The sequence below is a fragment of the Hypanus sabinus genome, chromosome 8 (genome assembly GCF_030144855.1).
Source record: "Hypanus sabinus isolate sHypSab1 chromosome 8, sHypSab1.hap1, whole genome shotgun sequence".
Taxonomy (NCBI): domain Eukaryota; kingdom Metazoa; phylum Chordata; class Chondrichthyes; order Myliobatiformes; family Dasyatidae; genus Hypanus; species Hypanus sabinus.
Genome location: NC_082713.1, coordinates 149,746,967 through 149,766,288, shown reverse-complemented (window position 1 = coordinate 149,766,288; position 19,322 = coordinate 149,746,967). Strand labels below are relative to the sequence as shown.

General features: G+C 36.3%; 1 protein-coding gene across 4 annotated transcripts in view; it reads right to left on the bottom strand.

The window, feature by feature from the left end:
• Positions 1-11,610: 11,610 nt before the first annotated feature.
• The window catches only part of si:dkey-97m3.1 (fatty acyl-CoA reductase 1), a 162,498-nt gene continuing 154,786 nt past the window's right edge, over positions 11,611-19,322 (bottom strand). For all 4 annotated transcript variants that reach the window (XM_059978235.1, XM_059978236.1, XM_059978237.1 and 1 more), the window contains exons 11-12: positions 13,452-13,579; positions 11,611-11,989 (exon numbers count right to left, since the gene is read on the bottom strand). In XM_059978235.1, coding sequence (XP_059834218.1) covers positions 11,827-11,989; positions 13,452-13,579 — 291 coding nt within the window. In that variant the 3' untranslated portion in view covers positions 11,611-11,826. The remainder of the gene's footprint in view (positions 11,990-13,451; positions 13,580-19,322) is intronic.

The window sequence follows — 19,322 nt, the reverse complement described above, 5'->3', positions numbered from 1 at the left end:
ATTTCAGTGCTAGGAATATTAGGAATAAAGGAGATGAACTTAGAGCATGGATCAGTACGTGGAACTACGATGTTGTGGCTGTTACTGAAATTTGGCTGGAGGAAGGGCGAGATTGGCTGATGCAGGTACCGGGGTTTAGGTGTTTTAAAAGGATTAGGATGGGAGGTAGAAAGGGGGGGAAGGGTGTAGCATTACCGGTCAGGGATGGTATCATAGCTATAGAAAGGGAGGACGCTGCAGAGGGAGTGTCCACGGAGTCAGTCTGACCAGTGAGTCTCAAGTCAGTGGTCTGCAAACTATTGGAAAGGATTCTTAAGGATTGGATCTACGAGCATTTGGAGAAGTAGTCTACTCAAGGATAGTCAACATGGCTTTGTGAAGGGAAGGTCATACCTCCCAAGCCTAATTTGAGTTTTTTTTGAAGAGGTAACAAAAGAAATTGATGAGGGTAGGGCGGTAGATGTGGTCTACATGGATTTTAGCAAGGCATTTGACATGGACCCCATGAGAGACTCATCCAGAAAGTCATGAGGCATGGGATCAGTGGAAACTTGGCTGTTTTGGACAAAAAAAATTGGCTTACAGGAAGAAAGCAGAGGGTAGTTGTGGAAGGAAAGTTTTTTGTCTAGAGGTCAGTGACTAGTGGAGTGCTGCAAGGATCTGTCCTGGGACCCCTGCTCTTGGTGATTTTTATAAATGACCTGGATGAAGAGGCGGAAGGATGGGTGATTAAGTTTGTGGATGACATGAAGATTGGAAGAATTGTGGATGGAGCTGTAGGTTGTCGAAGGTTACAAGAGGATATAGACAGGATGCAGAGTTGGGCAGAAAAGTGGAAGATGGAGTTCAATCCGGATAAGTGTGAGGTGATGCATTTTGAAAGGACAAACCAGAAGGCTGAGTAAGGGTTAATGGTTGGTTACTTAAGAGTGTGAATGAACAGAGGGACCTTGGGGTTCAAATCCATACAGCCCTTAAGCTGCACAGGTTGATAGGATAGTTAAGAAGGCCTATGGGATACTAGGCTTCATTAATAAGGGGATTCAGTTCAAGAGTAGAGAGGTCATGTTGCAACTCTACAGATCTCTGGTGAGACCACACTTAGTATTGTGTTCAGTTCTGGTCACCTCATTATAGGAAGGATGTGGAAGCTATGGAGAGGGTGCAGGGGAGATTTACCAGGATGTTGCCTGGATTGGAAAAGGAGTCTTATGAGGCAAGGTTAGCAGAGCTGGGACTTTTCTCTTTGGAGTGTAGAAAGATGAGGGGACTTGATAAGAGGCTACAAGATTATGAGAGGCATAGATCGTGTGGATAGCCAGTACCTGTTACCCAGGGCACAAATACCAAACACCAGGGGGCGTATGTACAAAATTAAGGGAGGGAAGTTTAGAGGAGACATCGGGTAAGTTTTTTTAAATATATACACAGAGGGTTGTGGGTGCCTGGAATGATTTGCCAGGGATGGTGGTGGAAACTAAAACATTTGGGGTACTTTATTTTATATAATTTTTTAAAATTAAATTTTCAAATAGTTACAGAAGGAAAAAAAATTATCAACCCTTCCCCCCCTCCCCCTTAACATATCCCTGTAGAAAGAGAAAAAAAAAGAAAGAAAGAATGCCTGGATATCAGAAGATCCCCACATGCTCCACGGAGTTCATAATAGCTTTAGTATATATATTTATTTATTTATTTCCCCAAATAACCAATAATTTTATCTTCGGAGCACCTGTATATTTAATCCTATCTTTTGTAAATAAGGGTGCCAAATTTTCAGAAATATTTCATATTTATCTCTTAAATTATAAGTAATTTTTTCAAGTGGAATGCAGCTGAAAATTTCATTCTTCCAACGATCTATACTTGAGTATGAATCCAATTTCCAAGTAACTGCAATAGCCTTTCTGGCTACTGCAATGCAATTTTTATGAATTCTTTCTGATATTTATTCACTTTGGATTTCGGTTTTATCTCTTCAATATCACCTAGTAAAAATAATGTTGGATTATGTGGAAGTTGTGTTCCAATAAAACTCTTAAATTTGTCCAAAAAGGTTGAATTCTAAAACAAGACCAAGTAGAGTGTAAAAAAGTACCAGTTTCTTGATTACATCGGAAACATTGATCAGATCAATTTGACAATAGACAATAGGTGCAGAAGTAGACCATTCGGCCCCTCGAGTCTGCACCGCCATTCTGAGATCATGGCTGATCATTCACTATCAATACCCAGTCCCTGCCTTGTCCCCATATCCCTTGATTCCCCTATCCATCAGATATCTATCCAGCTCCTTCTTGAAAGTATCCAGAGAATTGGCCTCCACCGTCTTCCGAGGCAGTGCATTCCACACCTCCACAACTCTCTGGGAGAAGAAGCTCTTCCTCAACTCTGTTTTAAATAACTGACCTCTTATTCTCAATCCATGCCCTCTGGTACTGGACTCTCCCAACATCTGGAACATATTTCCTGCCTCAATCCTATCAAATCCTTTAATTATCTTAAACGTTTCAATCAGATCCCCTCTCAATCTCCTCAATTCCAGTGTGTACAAGCCCAATCTCTCCAATCTCTCTGCGTAAGACAGCCCTGCCATCCCAGGAATCAACCTAGTGAATCTACGCTGCACTTCCTCAATTGCCAGAATGTCCTTCCTTAAACCTGGAGACCAAAACTGTACACAATATTCCAGGTGTGATCTCACCAGGGCCCTGTACAAATACAAAAGAACATCCTTGCTCTTGTATTCAATTCCCCTTGTAACAAAGGCCAACATTCCATTTGCCCTCTTCACTGCACAAAGGCCAACATTCCATTTGCCCTCTTCACTGCTTGGGTTTAATTTGGGTTTAATTAATTTATTTTTTGTGGTGCAATATATAATTGATGTAAAAAATTATGTTGCACTAATCTTAACTGGACATTTGTTGTATTTGTCATACTGTCAAGACACAGACTTGACCAACTTGTTTCTTCAATTTTAATATTCAAATCAGTTTCCCATTTTTGTCTTGACTTATGAATTCCTTGTTTAATTGCCCGTTTTTGAATCAAACTATACATAAAAGAAATAATTTTTTTTAATTTTTCCTTTTTGAATTAAAGTTTCTACTTCATTAAGTTTCGGCAATAACATTGTTTGACCCAATTTATCTCTTAAAACAAGCTCTTAATTGGAAATAACAAAAAAGAGTGTTGTTTGATATTTTATATTTATTCTTTAATTGATCAAATGACATTAATATATCTCCTTCAAAACAATCCCCTATATATCTAATCCCTTTTTGAAACCAATTGTATAAAAGTTGGTTATCCATTGTAAAAGGAATAAATTTATTTTGAATTAAAGGTCTCTTTGCTAATAAAGATTTCTTTATCTCATCATCAACATTTATCTTATTCCATAAATCAATCAAATGTTTTAGTATAGGAGATTCTTTCTTTTCCCGTATCCATTTAGATTCCCATTTATATATAAAATCTTCTGGTATATTTTCTCCTATTTTATCTGATTCTATTCTAATCCATGCCGGTTTATCTTCATCAAAAAAAGTTGCAATAAATCTAAGTTGATTTGCTTTATAATAATTCTTAAAGTTTGGAAGTTGTAACCCTCCTAGGTCAAATTTCCATGTCAATTTTTCCAATGATATTCTTGACATCTTGCCTTTCCAAAGGAACTTCCTCACACATTTATTTAACTCTTGAAAAAACTTCTGCTGTAATTTTATTGGTAGTACTTGGAATAAATACTGTAATCTAGGGAATATGTTCATTTTTACAGCATTTACTGTGCCTACTGTTATTGGTAATGTAATCCATTTATCAAGATCTTCTTGAATTTTTTTCAATTATGGTAAATAATTTAGTTTATATAAATTCTTTATATCATTATCAACTCTTATACCTAAATACTTTATACCATTTATCGGCCATCTAAATTGAGTTATTAGTTGACATTGACTATAATCTCCTTTAGTAAGGGGTAGAATTTCACTTTTATTCCAATTTATTTTGAGCCTGATATTTTCCCATATTCTTCCAATCTAGAAGATAATTTACGCAGCGAATACAATGGGTTTGTTAAATAAAGTAAAACATCATCAGCAAATAAATTAATCTTATATTCCTCCTGGTTAACTCTGAAACCCATAATATCTGGGTCCGTTCTAATTAATTCAGCTAATGGTTCTATCGTCAACACAAATAAAGCAGGTGATAATGGATAACCTTGTCTAGTTGACCTTGTTAACTGAAATGATGTTGAAATTTGACTATTTGTCACTACTTTAGCTTTGGGATTAGTATTTAAGGTTTTAATCCATTTTATAAAAGATGCTCTTAATCTATATTTTTCCAATACCTTAAATAAAAAATCCCATTCCAATCTATCAATTGCTTTTTCTGCATCTAAGGCAACTGTCATACTCATTTCCTCCTCCTTGTGTGCCAAATGAATTATGCTAAGTAACTGAGTTACATTATCTGCCAATTGTCTATTTTTGATAAATCCTGTTTGATCTATATATATTAATTTTGGTAAGTATTTAGATAATCTATTAGATAAAATTTTTGCTATTATTTTATAGTCGGTATTCAACAAAGAAATAGGTCTATATGATGTTGGCTTTAAAAGATCTCTATCTTTTTTTGGCAATACTATTAAAAAAGCTGTTGAAAAAGATTCTAGAAGTTTATGCATTCTTTCCGCTTGGTATATTAACTCCATAAAAGGAGGAATTAGTAAATCTTCAAACTTTTTATAAAATTCGGGCGGAAAACCATCCTCTCCTGGGGATTTATTACTCTGAAGTGATCCTAAAGCTTCTTCGACCTCTTAATGTAAAAGGCATATCTAATTCCTTCTGTTCTTCCGAATTCAATTTTGGAAAAGTTATTTGTGATAAAAACCCTTCTATCTCGACATTATAATTTTGTGATTCTGATTGATACAATTCAGAATAAAAATTCTTAAAAGTTTCATTAATTTCTAAAGGTTTGTAAGTAATTTTATTTACACTTGTTCTAATTGCATTTATCGTTTTGGAAGTCTGGTCTGTTTTTAACTGCCAAACAAGAATCTTGTGTGATCTTTCACCTAGTATCTCTGTTTAGTTCTCATAATTGCTTTTTCTGTTCTGTATGTTTGAAGTGTATTATATTGTAACTTCTTGTTATCAAGTTGTCTTCATTTTTCTTCTGTCATATATCTTTCAGATTCTTTTACTAATTTTGTAATCTCTTTTTCCAATTGATCTATTTCTACCATATATTCCTTCTTAATTTTAGAAGTATAACTTATTTGAGAGGCCAGATAATATGCCTTCATTGCTTCCCATAAATTTATCATCAACTGAATGTAAATTTGTATCTTAAAAAAATGCTGAATCTGCTTTTTCATGAAATCACAAAAATCTTGATGTTTTAATAATATTGAATTAAATCTCCATCTGTAAATCGATTCCTCTTTATCCATCATTATCATTGTCAAGCGGGAATGATCTGACAATATTCTTGCTTTATATTCCATATTTTTCACTCTGGCTTGAATATTCGTTGATAATAGGAAAAAATCTATCCTTGAATAAGTTTTATGTCTATTTGAATAAAATGAGTAATCTCTTTCTTTTGGATTAATTCTTCTCCATATATCAATCAAATTTAAATCTTTCATCAATGATAAAGTTAATTTTGCTACTTTGGATTTTGTAACAACCTTTGTTGATCTATCTAAAACTGGGTCTGGACAAAAATTAAGATCTCCACCTATTAATATTTTGTCATGTGCGTCAGCCAAATTCAAAAAGGCCTCTTGTATAAATTTTACATCATTTTCATTTGGTGCATAAATATTCATAAGAATCCATAGTTCTGAAAAAAATTGACGATGTATAATTACATATCTCCTCATAGAATCAATTAATACATTTTGTATTTTAATTGGTAGTTTTATTAACCAAAATTGCAACTCCCCTCGTCTTTGAATTAAATGAAGCTGCAATAACATTTCCAACCCAATCTCTCTTTAATTTCTGATGTTCTATCTCTGTTCAGTGAGTTTCTTGTAAAAAAAAAGCTATATCTATTTTCATTTTCTTTATGTATATTAAAATCCTTTTTCTTTTCACTGGTCCATTAAGCCCATTAACATTAAAACTTTAAAAATTCAGTAAATTAGTCATTATTTTTAACAGGGTTACTCCAGTCTATTGTAATACCTAACTTTTCAACTTTCGTAGTACATTGGGGAATCTTTTTAAAATTCTCCGTGTTGCTATGTGTCTCACCCACCCCCCGATTGTCCAGGCAAAGAAAGATTAAAGAAAAATAGATTTTAAAGAAAAAAAATAACAAAATACCCCCCTACTAATGTTGTGAATAAAAAAAATACAACATTACCCCCTTCCGTTGTACGTGTCATGGCAATTGCCATGATTACACACGTGAATCACGAAGCAATCGATCTGAACTTCCTCCAGCTCCCCCGTAACATAAAAAGGTATATATGAGAAGAAAAAATATCACTACTCTCGATTAATATTTCTCAAATTTTTACCTTTCTCCCCCTGTATCATATAATTAAGAATATATTTAAATATTCTTCTGTCCTTAAACATCCATCAACTCCATTCACTGTCCCTGTATTCATCTTTAATCCATTTCACTTTTAAATCTTTGGCTGTGGTTAGCGAATATTTGGTAGTTCTTGTGCAAATTCTTCCGCATCTCGATAATAAGTAAAAAAATCTTCTTTTTCCATCAACCAAAAGAATTATCAGGGTTGCCGGGTGGCGCAATATAAATTTATAACCCTTTTCCCATAAAACTTTTTTCGCTGGGTCAAATTCCTTCTTTCTCTTCAAAAGGTCATAACTTATATCAGGATAGAAAAGAACTGTTTTCCCTTCTATCATCAATGGCCCGTTTCTCTTTCTGGCACGTTGGTCAGCCGCTTTCAGGATCTTTTTATCTTGATATCTTAAGCATTTTATCAAGATTGATCGTGGGTTTTGATCAACTTGATGTCTTGACCTTAAGGCTCTGTGAGCCCTTTTAATTTCAATTAACTGGGTCCCTTCTTCCATTTCCAAAATTTCTGGAATCCATTTTTGAAAAAAATTTATTGGTTCCTCTCCTTCAATACCTTCTTTAAGTCCAACAATCTTAATATTATTTTGTCTGCTAAAATTTTCAAGTACATCCACTTTTTCCAACAACCATTTTCTTTCTGATGTCCAGGCAGAAATATTATCTTCCATTTTATTCACTCTATCAATGGTGTCTCCCATTGTTTCTTCCAAGTTTTTAATTTTCTTGTCCATTTTGTTCTGTCTTTTCATCATTTTATCAAACATAACCTTCAAATTTTTAATATCTTTTTATATTACTTTTAATGCTTTTAATTCATGCATTATTTGTACCAAAGATTCTTTTTGTCTCTCCAATATCACCTCCAACCTCTTCCTGTTGCTCTTCTTTATTTGTCTCTTCATCTTCGTCTGATTTATCCAGAGAATCTGATTCCACCTCATATTCACTTTCAGTTCTGATTATAGCTGGGATTTGTAGATTGGGTTGCTCGTGTTTGCGCATGCCCCTTCCTTCAGGCATGCGCAATTCCTGTTACTCTTTTTTTTGGAGATGGTTGATGTTGCTGCAGTTTCCTGTTCTGTATTGCCGGAGGTAAAATGCACTGGAGCCCGAGGCGCTCTTTGATGGTGGCCAGCCTTGATTCTTTTCCAACTTGTGTAGTCTTCAAAGTAGTAGTTTTCTTCTACTTCTGTTTAGGAGACATATCTTAAGACAATTCTGAGTAGTTTATAAGTAATTTAAAAAAAATTACTAACTTTTCTTCACTTAAACATTATTTTACTGGTTTTTTACGGGAGAGCTGGATTTCCACGTCTCGATCCTACGTCATCACGTGACGTCCCCCACATTTGGGGTACTTAAGAGCCTCTTGGACAGGCACATGGATGAAAGAAAAATAGAGGGTTATGGGCTAGTGTGGGTTTAGTACATTTTTAAGGAACATATGGATTGGCACAACGAGGGCTGAAGGGCCTGTACTGTGCTGTAGTATTCTAGTGTTTTAATTTAACTCTACAAGTATTTAGGAGAGAAATTAAGCTGTGTGATTGTAAGGAATCTGGTGAAAAGTGGGACCACTTCCCTCTTTCAACACCCATTTTACAATGCATTTTTGCAAGGCTTTAGGCAGCTGATCAGTCTACCGCTCTAAAGTACAATGGTGGTTAAATATCCACACCAGTAGATACAGGACCTAATTCTATGGAAAATTAAGGCAAAGTTAATCAAGTTGTGCTGTGTGTTAAATTAACTTGAGGTATTTAAAAGTTGCTGGAGATTCTGCTTAGACAAAATCTTTCCAATTTTTTTTTCATTTACGGCCTACAGAATGTTCCAAAATATTTAAGTTCCACCCTGGGAGCTTATCGGCATCCATATACAACTGAAGTGCAGCTGCTCTTCACTCCCTACACTCCCTAACCTGTGTGGCAGCTATTTTTCAGTAGCAATATTGCAATAACATTCTTGTGGATGTTATTACCAACCATATATACAAGTGGGGGGGGGGAGGGGCTGGAGGTTCAGATTTTTTTTTTCTTAACTGCTGTAAAGCAGTTCAGAGATGTAAAATATTCACTTGTGATCTAATAATATCACCACTCAAGTTTTAAAAAATATATTGAATCGGTGTCAAATATTTCTTATTATAAGAACATAAAACAAGTAAGAAATTATACCTTTGCAGATATCTCAGATAATGGCACCTTGTATTAGGAATAAATAACCAAAAGTGTAGTTGAAACATAATCCCTCAACGTAATTTTTAATGTCACATTTAATCTTTCACAGGAAATAATGCCTCATTAAATGGTTAAGGCAAGAAAGGCCACTGATGTGCTCTCAGATCTTTAATTTTGCTATGACTGAATCCAGGCTGGCAAGATAATAAAGGACACAATTAACATTTCTGATTTTTACTTTCCCCATTTTTGATGTAAGAATTAAGTATCCATTTTACAAATTAGATATTCACAAACCTTATTTGAAGAAATCTCTTTCCAGACACTGCCAATCTACTGGTAAGTTCATGTTCTACATGCTTCCTGAGCCTGATTAGCCACTGGGTTGGTCTGTAATTTTATCTGTTTGATTTTAATTGTCATTTTCTTCGCAGTTTAAAATTTATCTGCTTGTACTTTAAGTACCCTTTATATACACAAGTTTGATATGCCTCTAGCGGTTCAAAGTATAATTCTCGAAAGCTCTGCATTAATTTTCTTCATTGCATTATTTTACTACAGTATTAAGTATTTTCCAATTGATTATCTCTGGAATTTTCTTACCTCTGGGTATAAAATTAGCTGTTTTATGCTAAGAACCAAATTTCAATCCTCTCTTCAAGGAGTAAGACCCCTTCTCACTGTTCTGTTCCCTTTGTTCTATCAACTCTTAATAAAACGATCATGAAGTAACTCGTTCCAGACTTCTAAAGAAGCCTTGGATTTAAACACCAGAATCCAACACCAGTGATAAGGTTTAAGCTGCATTAGGCTAAACCTTTAAAACCCAATTACACACTGTGAGCAATAAAAACATCTGTAGACAATTGTGGTGCAAAATTACTTATTTTTTAGTAGTGCTGCTAGTATCGGGAGCTCAGATGCAAGTTATCACTGAAATTAATTATAAAGTGAACGATTAGCATCATTCAGACAAGTACCATAATAAACTCACTGCTTGCTAATATCTTAAAATAAGAAAGACATAAAAATACCTGAGAGATTTGTTGGCTCCATACACTCCATTCATACAGCCAATTGCCCATTGAATAAATGCATGGCAATTAATTGAAGTGGAAGATAGTGGAAGTCACTAATGTTCATAAGAGATGCAATACAGCTGATAGACAGTGTATATATTCCATGTCACATGTGAGCAAACAATGAGCAAACTATACTTCAACAATTACCTTACTAGAACAAAATTTTTCCTGTGGGAATTCACTTTGCCCAAGGTTTCCCAGTCACCATTTACCTGTGTTTTCTTCAATAAATTGAATAATATTTGTTATGTTTAACATTGGAACCTATCTAATGATGGTGAGGATGTGGATGTTGTGAGGACCTACAAGTACCTGGGGCTGCACCTGGAGAACAGACTTGAGTGGAGCACCAACACAGCGGCTGTGTACAAGAGGACCAGAGTCGCCTCTACTTCCTGAGGAGACTGAGGTCCTTTGGAACATGCAGGCCTCTCCTTCACTTGTTCTACCAGCCTGTTGTCCCCAGTACAACCTTCTATGCAGTGGTATGCTGGGGCAATGGCATCAATACAGGTGATGCCAATGGGCTCAATAAACATTAGGAAGGCTGACTCTGTTAAAGGAGTCAAATTGGATACACTTGAGGCGGTGGTAGAACAAAGGACACCTACAGAAAATCCTGGCAGTTATGGACAATGTTTCTCACCCTCTACATGTCACCTTGGCTGAACAGAAGAGACTTTTAGTGATAGACCAAGACAACTGTACTGCTCCAAAGAGCGCTGCACAAGGTCATTATTACCCTCAGCCATTAATCTCTATAATCAGTCAACCTATAGTTGGAGAAGTGACGATCCCTTCCTGTAAGACTGTGTGGCAACTTGCTTTTTATTCTTTCTACTACTCTTCTAATATTTATATCTGTGCACTTGGTATGCTACTGTGACACTGCAAGTTCCTTTGGGACCAATGAAGTAGCTATCTATTTATCCAGAAGTAACACGATATTGATCTTTCACAAGAGAGAATAATCACAAGAAACAGGAATTATTCTTACAAATATCCAAAGTAGTATTTAATTTCTCAGCATTTGTGTTGGAAGCAATAACATTATCACATCTAGTACTGATATCCACTTGTCATATCCATGACATACTTTTTCTTCCCTTATAATTAGGACCAATGATAAAATCGCATCTTCTATTGATCCTTGGACAGGCATAAAACAAAACTGAATTAGGTTCACACATCAGTCCTTTTTATTCTGTTGTCATAAAAATGCACAAGGTTGCTGTCAAGATCTCCATTTGGTAGCATGTTGACAATTTTGGAAGGGGCAAGTGGTGACTTTCTGCAAATATCAGGAATAAACTCCGAGGTTTTGGTCATGTTAACCTTTATATACATTTTACAAGTGTAAACCACCCAGTATTGTTTAAGCTGTCATTGCCATTTTAGCACCAAGAAGAAGAATGTTACCATGTTATTGCTGGATAAGTGAACTTCTAGTACATTAACTGTACGATGCGCTTCAAGTTGTATTCACAAAAATTAACTGGATGTAAACCATTTTTGGACACACTGGGACTAAATAGTACAGGTTCTTTTTGTGAATAAGAGCCTTGCATCCAAAATATAATGGTGTAGAAGAGACAATTTTGAACTTCAGTCCATTCCAGCAATTACAAGTTAAGCCTGGGTTTGCATGACAGTGTCTAGAGATATACAGACATTGGAAAACTGTTTACACTGTCAATCTGAGCAAGCTGGTAAGATAGAAAACAAGAGAGTCACACTAGCATATGCTTGGTGAGAAAATATCATTGTTCTTTATCATAATAATGGCAGTGTGTAGTTTGATAACATTGGAATGCAAAGTCTTTTTTTTTACACTGACTTGGGAAATCTTTCCAAAATATGGTCTTGGGAAGACTTTTTTTTGGAAATTGAGATATTCTTTATTCCTAATGAATTGTTAGCCATTTGGAACAAACTGATTCTTCAAATTTGTTGTTTGTCATGTGGGTTTGGCCTCAGTGTCGAATGCTGCTGGATGCTCTGAAGTAGGACAGAAATTTGTAGCACAGGCTCACCACAAAATACCAGATGTTGCGAGCCATTTGTGACCGAGCAATAAAAACACGCCAGATGAAGATGAGGAGAATGGTGTTGAAGGCATACCGGATATTTCGTAGCCTGCCAAAAGAGAAAAGAATCACAGATCAATGTGCTGCTATGTATTGTGCTCAATGTTTAAAAATGTCTTTATGCTCATAGGGACACCAAACTTATCTGGGAATCTAAGAAGTCAATACTTTGAAGTGCTTCGATCAATGTAGTTTCTGGGACACACATTTCCAGTTCTACATCCTCTCCAGTAAGCCATTTTATAATCTGAACTCACACAAATCCTCCTTTCAACCAGATCAAACTCTAGCCATGATTTTAAAGTACATCATGAAGATGTTATTGAAAGGTGTGGTTATATTTCTGGTGAAGTAGATGTCTTTGCTCCTCAGATCATGTGGACCTGACAGAAATATTTCTTTCAACTGGACTTATTGATGCTCTTGACCTTGCCTCAACCTATGGCCTATATGGCTTAGAGGAATGGGGAGGAAGACAAACTGTTTCTAATGCCAAAACATTATTTTTAAACATTCTTGCAAATACGGATACTCGGCAGAATACAAACACTATTGTCAAGCATCGTAGGGGTGCCTCAGAAAACAACTTACAAGTATACCAGAAGAAGAAGCCAGGTGAACAAATAATCATAAATTTGACTGAAAGTCCACAAATGCTGCAAATGTGAAATAAAAACATAAAATACAGGAAACACAACTTTATCTTTTTACCAAAGCTGCCTGACTTAGTATTTCCAGCTTTTTCTATTTTTTTTTAAATCAAAAGTTGATCCGTATTCTGTGACTTTATGGCTATATGCTCTTTTGATAAGACGGATCCAGTGCAATTTAACAGAGTCCATTTCTCTCCACAAATGCTTCCTGATCCAAGTTCCTCTAGCTTTTTATATGTTCCAGCATCTGTTTTATTTTCTCTCACTCCACCTCTGAAGGATCTTTGACCTAAAACATTAACTGTTTCTCTTTCCACAGATACTGCCTGACTTCTTGAATGACTCCAGCATTTTCTGCTTTTAATTCAGATTTCCAACATCTGTAGTTTATTTTAATTTTCAATTTTGGTTTTCAAGAGGGAAGCTGGGAAAGTATGGGAAACGGAAAAAATTGTGGGGTGTGAAGTACAGACATATGGAAATAACTTGATCTTCCCATGGAACAGCTCAGACATAATAAGATAGATGACTTCCCTCTGTACTGCAACTCTGACCTGCTTTAATATAGCATTCCCAAGTTCCCTACCGTCGGATGACTGTTGAGGAAAGTCATCAAGCAACAGCACTTTATCCTTCCACCAGTTCCAGTAAACCACAATACTTCCTGGCTAATTTTTAAAAAAATTTACGGGAGTAGAGCTGAATCAGCCATGCTCTGACTACCAGTCGAGGCAGACACAAGAAATTAAAGTTTGCTAAAATGCAGGGTACCTACTGGGTGCTACCGCTGACATTACCTTCTTTGGAATTTACTGTATAGAACTTCTGTAAAAATAAACATAAGGTGTTTGTACTCACTTCTTTAGGTGCTGTCTAGCTGCTGGAAGTCCAGACATATCCTCATTTAGCACGTATTTCTTGGTTCCTATGCAGTAATTTTCAATATACTCTGGCCAGTGAAGTTGGCGGACATCAAAATTGAATTTCTGTGAGAAAGCATAAAAAGTCAACTCATCTGTCCTAATTCAGTCCATCATTCACTGAACTGACCTACTGTCAAAAGCTTGTCAGTTTCCAGGTATGTGATATCATTGTCTCCAAACAAAACACCTTGGAAAATAGTAGTGCAAAGCCAAGGAGTTACCACATAATACACATGATAACACTTAAATCAGGTCCAGGGTTCCTAGCTAACATTGCTATCACAACTGCACAAGTAATTAACCCTGGCTGTATTACCTACAATTTTCTTCCACAGACTGCATCCATGCTCACCAACTGGACCCAGCGATGAATTCTCAGAATGCCGATAAATCAGAATCAAGGAAGAAATGGAAGTATAGAAAACTTCACTCAGAGGAAACTAGAAGAGAAAGGTGATTAACTGATGAAGGCTTCTATCAAAAGGAGAAGGTGAGAACAGGAAAGAACTGAATGGGAAGGGACAGGAGTGCATAAAGAGTGTCAACATTAATCTCTGACAGAGGAGTGAATGGTGAATAGCCTTTGATCTGGAGAAGGAACATGACAGATGTTGGTAAATTGTAGAGGACAAGAAATGGTTAATAGTTGCTGAAATAGCTTTTGAGGAAGTGAATATTTGTTGGAAATCTAAACATCTGATTTCCTCCTTTCCAGTTAAAAAGTAGTTATCAACCAGAAAGTATCCAATACCCTTGCACTGGAGTATTATTTGGAAGCTACATACATAATTCCAAACTTGATACCTAGATCGGGCATCTAGTAACAGATTACTTTCTTTGAGAAGAATATTTTAAAATACAGAGAAAAAAATCTGAGATGGCAAGTTATGTTTTGATATGATGAGCAAATCATCTTCACTTCAGACTACAAAAACCCAACAAATGAAATATCAAAACCAGTCTAAAATTAAGATACTTGCATGACTTGTCCCCTAGTAACAATGAAAGAATGAAAATCTGAAGAAAGACTGTAGATACAGGAAATAGGAAAATAAAAACAGAACATGTTAGAGACAGGGAGCATTTGTTCAATGTAGAAGTAGGACAGGGAATTAAAATTACAGACAATTGTCAGCTCAAGGGTCCCTCCTGCAGACAATGTGCAGAGATTACGCAGTCAGTGTTTAGTTTCTCCAGTGTAGAGACCATACTTAAGCACAGCATACAAAACAGTAGAACAGAAGCATAACTGAATCACCTGAAAAGGCTGTTTGAGCCCTTGACGCTGGGAAGGGAAAGCATAGGTGTTACATCTCCTGTGGTTGCAAGGGTAACATGGTGGTTATACCTTCATTTTAAGCTACAATGCATATATCCCATGACACCTTCGGGAAAATGACTAGAGTTGGCTACAGTTCTGATCATTTTCAGGGACTGCTACTTTTCAGGTAATTTAATAAATCTAGTATCTTTAAACAATCACAAAGAAAAGCAGCAGCTCCCCTTGGTTTGGATGCAAGTTTATTGCCCTGACACACTTCCTTTGTTTCTCTCTCCACACCCTGATGTGTTTCCTGTATTTTTCTCTACTTATTTTGGGTTCTATTGCTGACCTGGTCAGAAATATTTTAAGCAATTACACCAAAATGGATTAACTGGTTATTTATTTTGCTTTGTTGTCATGTTTTTTTACAATTTGGTTTCTGGGTTCGAAACAATTAACAACATTTCAGTTAATTGAGAACTATAATGTTTTGGGTTGTCCTCAGTTGTAACGTTCCAGCCAAACATATTTATATGCATCTAGTTTAACTGCAATTTTTTAATGTATCCACTCCTACAAAGTTCAAAGTAAATTTATTATCCAAGTACATATATGTCACCGTATATAATCCTGAGATTCATGTTCTTGTGGCCATAATGAATAAATCCATAATGGAATAATAACCATAATAAAATCAATAAAAGAGCACAGTGACGGGTATTCAACTAGAGTGTGAAAGACAACAGTACATATACAAAAATAATAATAATAATAATAAGCAATAAATATCGTGAATATGAAATGAAGAGTCCATAGGTTGTGGGAACATTTCAATGATGTTGAATGAAGTTATCTCCTTTAGTTTATCCTCGTTGTACATTTTTAACGGTATTTATTTACTCCAATTCCAAAGGTTTGGTAGGTGAGAATCCAAATTTAAAAAGCTGTTTTGTTTGAACTCAGGGCATTTCTCTCTTCATCTGGTAGTGTATAGTGGTCATTATGCTGAGAACTAGTGTGACATGGTTTTTATGCAATTAATCAAGATTTTCAGATGAGGAAGAAAGTAATCCAATAATGCACAATTTTCTTTCAGGAGTCAAAACTAGACAATGAAACTGGGTAGATATTTGACATTTAAATCCTATGATTCAGATCTGTGAACTTGTGCAATTACAGGATTAAACCATTGGGTGGAGCAGTTCTTAAAGTAAACCAGTCCGAAGGAATCAACAAGAAATTAACATCAATATCCATTTCTCGACTGCCAGAATTGTCTCTCAAATTTTAAAAAGTTCAGTTTGAAATTCTGTGAAACACTTATTCAAGAATGGGGGTTAAATAATATTTTATGCACAAGTTAACAATTGGTGAGGCACAAACCACCAAATTTCACTGTAAAACAAATTTCTTAGAATCCTTTCTAAAACTGGAGGACTATGTGAGAGGGAAGGGTTGGATTGATCTTGAAGTAGGTTAAAAGGTTGGCACAACACCATAGGCCAAAGGGCCTGTACTGTGTTGTACTGTTATATGTTTAAAAATAAATTTCCCATGATCTCAGCTTCATAACTCAGTTATTGTCATGGACTGCTATAGCACAGGGTCAGGCCTTTCAAGACCATCAAGTCCATGCCTAACTTATTATCCTGCCTAATCCCACTAACCTGGACCTGGACCACAGATTTCCATTCCCCTTCCATCCATGTACTTACCCAAACTTCTCTTATGTGTTGAAATCAAACCTGCTTCAACCAAATCTGTTGACAAATCATTCCACTCTCACCACCCTCTAACTGAAGTAGTTACCTTAAATATTTCATTGGTTCACCCTTAACCAATGACCATTAGTTCCAACCTCATCAGGAAAAGCTTGTTTGCATTTACCCAACCTATATCACTCATAATTTTGTGTACCTCGATTAAATCTCCCCTCATTTTCCAGGGAATAAAGGCCTAACCTATTCAACCAACCCCTATAATTCAATCCTCAAATCCCAGCAACATCCTTGTAAACTTTCCCTGTACTCTTTCTATCTTATTGATATCTTTCCTGTAGGTAGGTGACCACAACTGCACACAATACTTCAGATTAAGCCTCACTAATGTGTTGTACAACTTAAATGTAAGATCAACTCCTGTACTCAATACTCTTAATTATGAAGACCAATGTGCCAAAACACTTTTTATGACCCCAGTTCCTTGATTTCAGTCCCTATTCCTGATCATGAGTCACTTGAGGTAAAACATTTCCCCACTCCACTAATGTGACATTTTTCACTTTGTACAGCAGCCACTTTTCTAACATTCTTCCTATAACGAGGGGCCAGAACTGGATACAATATTCCCAATGTGGCCTAACCAGGGTTTTATGGAGCTGCAACATGCAAATTGCAGTTTTATCCTGGCTGAGATAAAGTCAAGCAAGACAAGCCAGGATGAAACCTGCAAGAGGTACCAAGCAAACAAGTGACGATCCCAGATGATCCATTTAGCTGTATTCAGAATAGTTAAATACTTATTAAATCTGTATATCAATTGAAACTTCCTTATCAGAAATCGCATCTGATATACAGATCAGTGAAGGATAACAACAACTGTAACCCCCCCCCAACATCTGCTACTGTCCCAATGAGGTCGATAGGACTTTGGTTCCTTTTATAAAAAGCTCTCAAGACACTTTAGCCTGTTGGGATCAAACAAACTCAGAGATGATGAAGGATGTATCTAATTCCTCCAAATGAAACAGCTGTTGTTTGTAAAATTCTGTGGTTTGAAGCTAAATAACATTCCAGTCTTTGTCCCCTTCTAAAAGGACCCTGGCTTAAAAATCTAAGATCCATAGAAATATTAGAATATATTTTGTATTGTTATACAATTGAAGTAATACCTGTACATTATTCAAAAGGATTATTGCTCTTTGTGCTACCATCTGCTGCACTGATTTCTCTTTGATGGGTCACTCCAGAGCTGCTGAACTCTCTAATCAGGCAATAGCCCGAGCAAATCATGTCAGCCAAGAGCAGCAGTTAGTGAATAATTTACACTGTGTTGTACTAACATTATTAAGGAGTGACACTCCCTGCTGCTTCTCTTTAAGAGTGTTTATTAAAAAAATAAACCTTGCTAATACTGTACCGTAATCCTTCATTAAACTTTTATTGAATCAATTTCATTGATAAATAATTAAAATTTACAAATAAGAGACAGCCAGTAATCCCCTCAGAGAGCAAAGGGCAATTTCCCCCACCCCCCCACCTTTTTTAACTGCTCTTATTTTTATGTTCCTCCCTCTAAATTCCAGTATTAAATGGAATGACTTCATCTTCACATCATCCCCACTGCAAGTTGGGGCTCACCCTATTCGTAATACCCACTTTGTTCTGTCCGTACCTTCCCCACCCTTACAGTAAATTGAAGAGCTCAGTTCCGAGGAAGGGCTCGACCTAAAACATTAATTTTGTTTCCCTTTCTACATACAGTTGTTCCTTCTTTTTCTGTTTTAAGAAGAATTTTGATCACCAAGCACAAGGCTGTGTGCTTAGCCCCCCTGCTCCACTCACTTTACATTTATGACTGTGTGGTTAAGCACCAATTTCATATTCCAGTTTGCTGAAGACATCACTGTTAGCTAAGTCAACAGTGGTGACAAATCAGCATACAGGAAGGAGACTGAAATTCTGGCTGAGAGGTGCCACAACAACGACCTCTCGTTCAAGTCAGCAAGACCAAAGAGATAATTATTGACTTCTGGGGGAAGAAACCAGATGTCCACGAGTCAATACTCATCTGGGGAATCAGAGCTGGAGAGAGTCAATAATTGCTTAGTGTTATCATTTCAGGGGATCCAGCATTCAAGTGCCATTATGATGAAAGCAGAGCAGAGCCTCTACTTTCTTAGAAAGATTCATCATGTCTAAAACTTTCACAAACTTCTATAGATATGTGGAGAAGAGTATATTGACTGGCTGTATCACAGTCTGGTATAGAAACATCAATGTCCTTGAACTGAAAAGACTACAAAAGGAAGTGGATACTTGTCAGTCCATCACAAGTAAAGCCCTTCACACCATTGAACACATCTACATGGGGCACTATCACAGGAAATCAGCATCTATCATCACAGACCCCTACAGTCCAGGCCATGCTCTCTTCTTGCTGCTGCCATGAGGAAGAAAGTACAGGAGCTTCAAGACTCACACCACCATGTTCAGGAACAATTACTACCCCTCAACCATCAGGCTCTTGAACCAAAGGAGTTAATTTCACTCAAACTGCACTTGCCTGATTACTGAACTGTTTCCACCACCTTATGGTGGTCTTGTATAATTGTGATTGTCCACAAGAAAATTAATCTCAGGGTTATATATGGTGACATATGCACTACAATAATAAATTTACTTTCAACTTTGGTACTGACTGTGAAAATAAATGTGGCAGGTCAAAATGTCAAGTCAGATTTCTCCTCCAACCACCTGGAAAATGAGGCTGGAGAAATAATAATAGGAGACAAGGAAACAGCAGATGAACTCAATGAATATT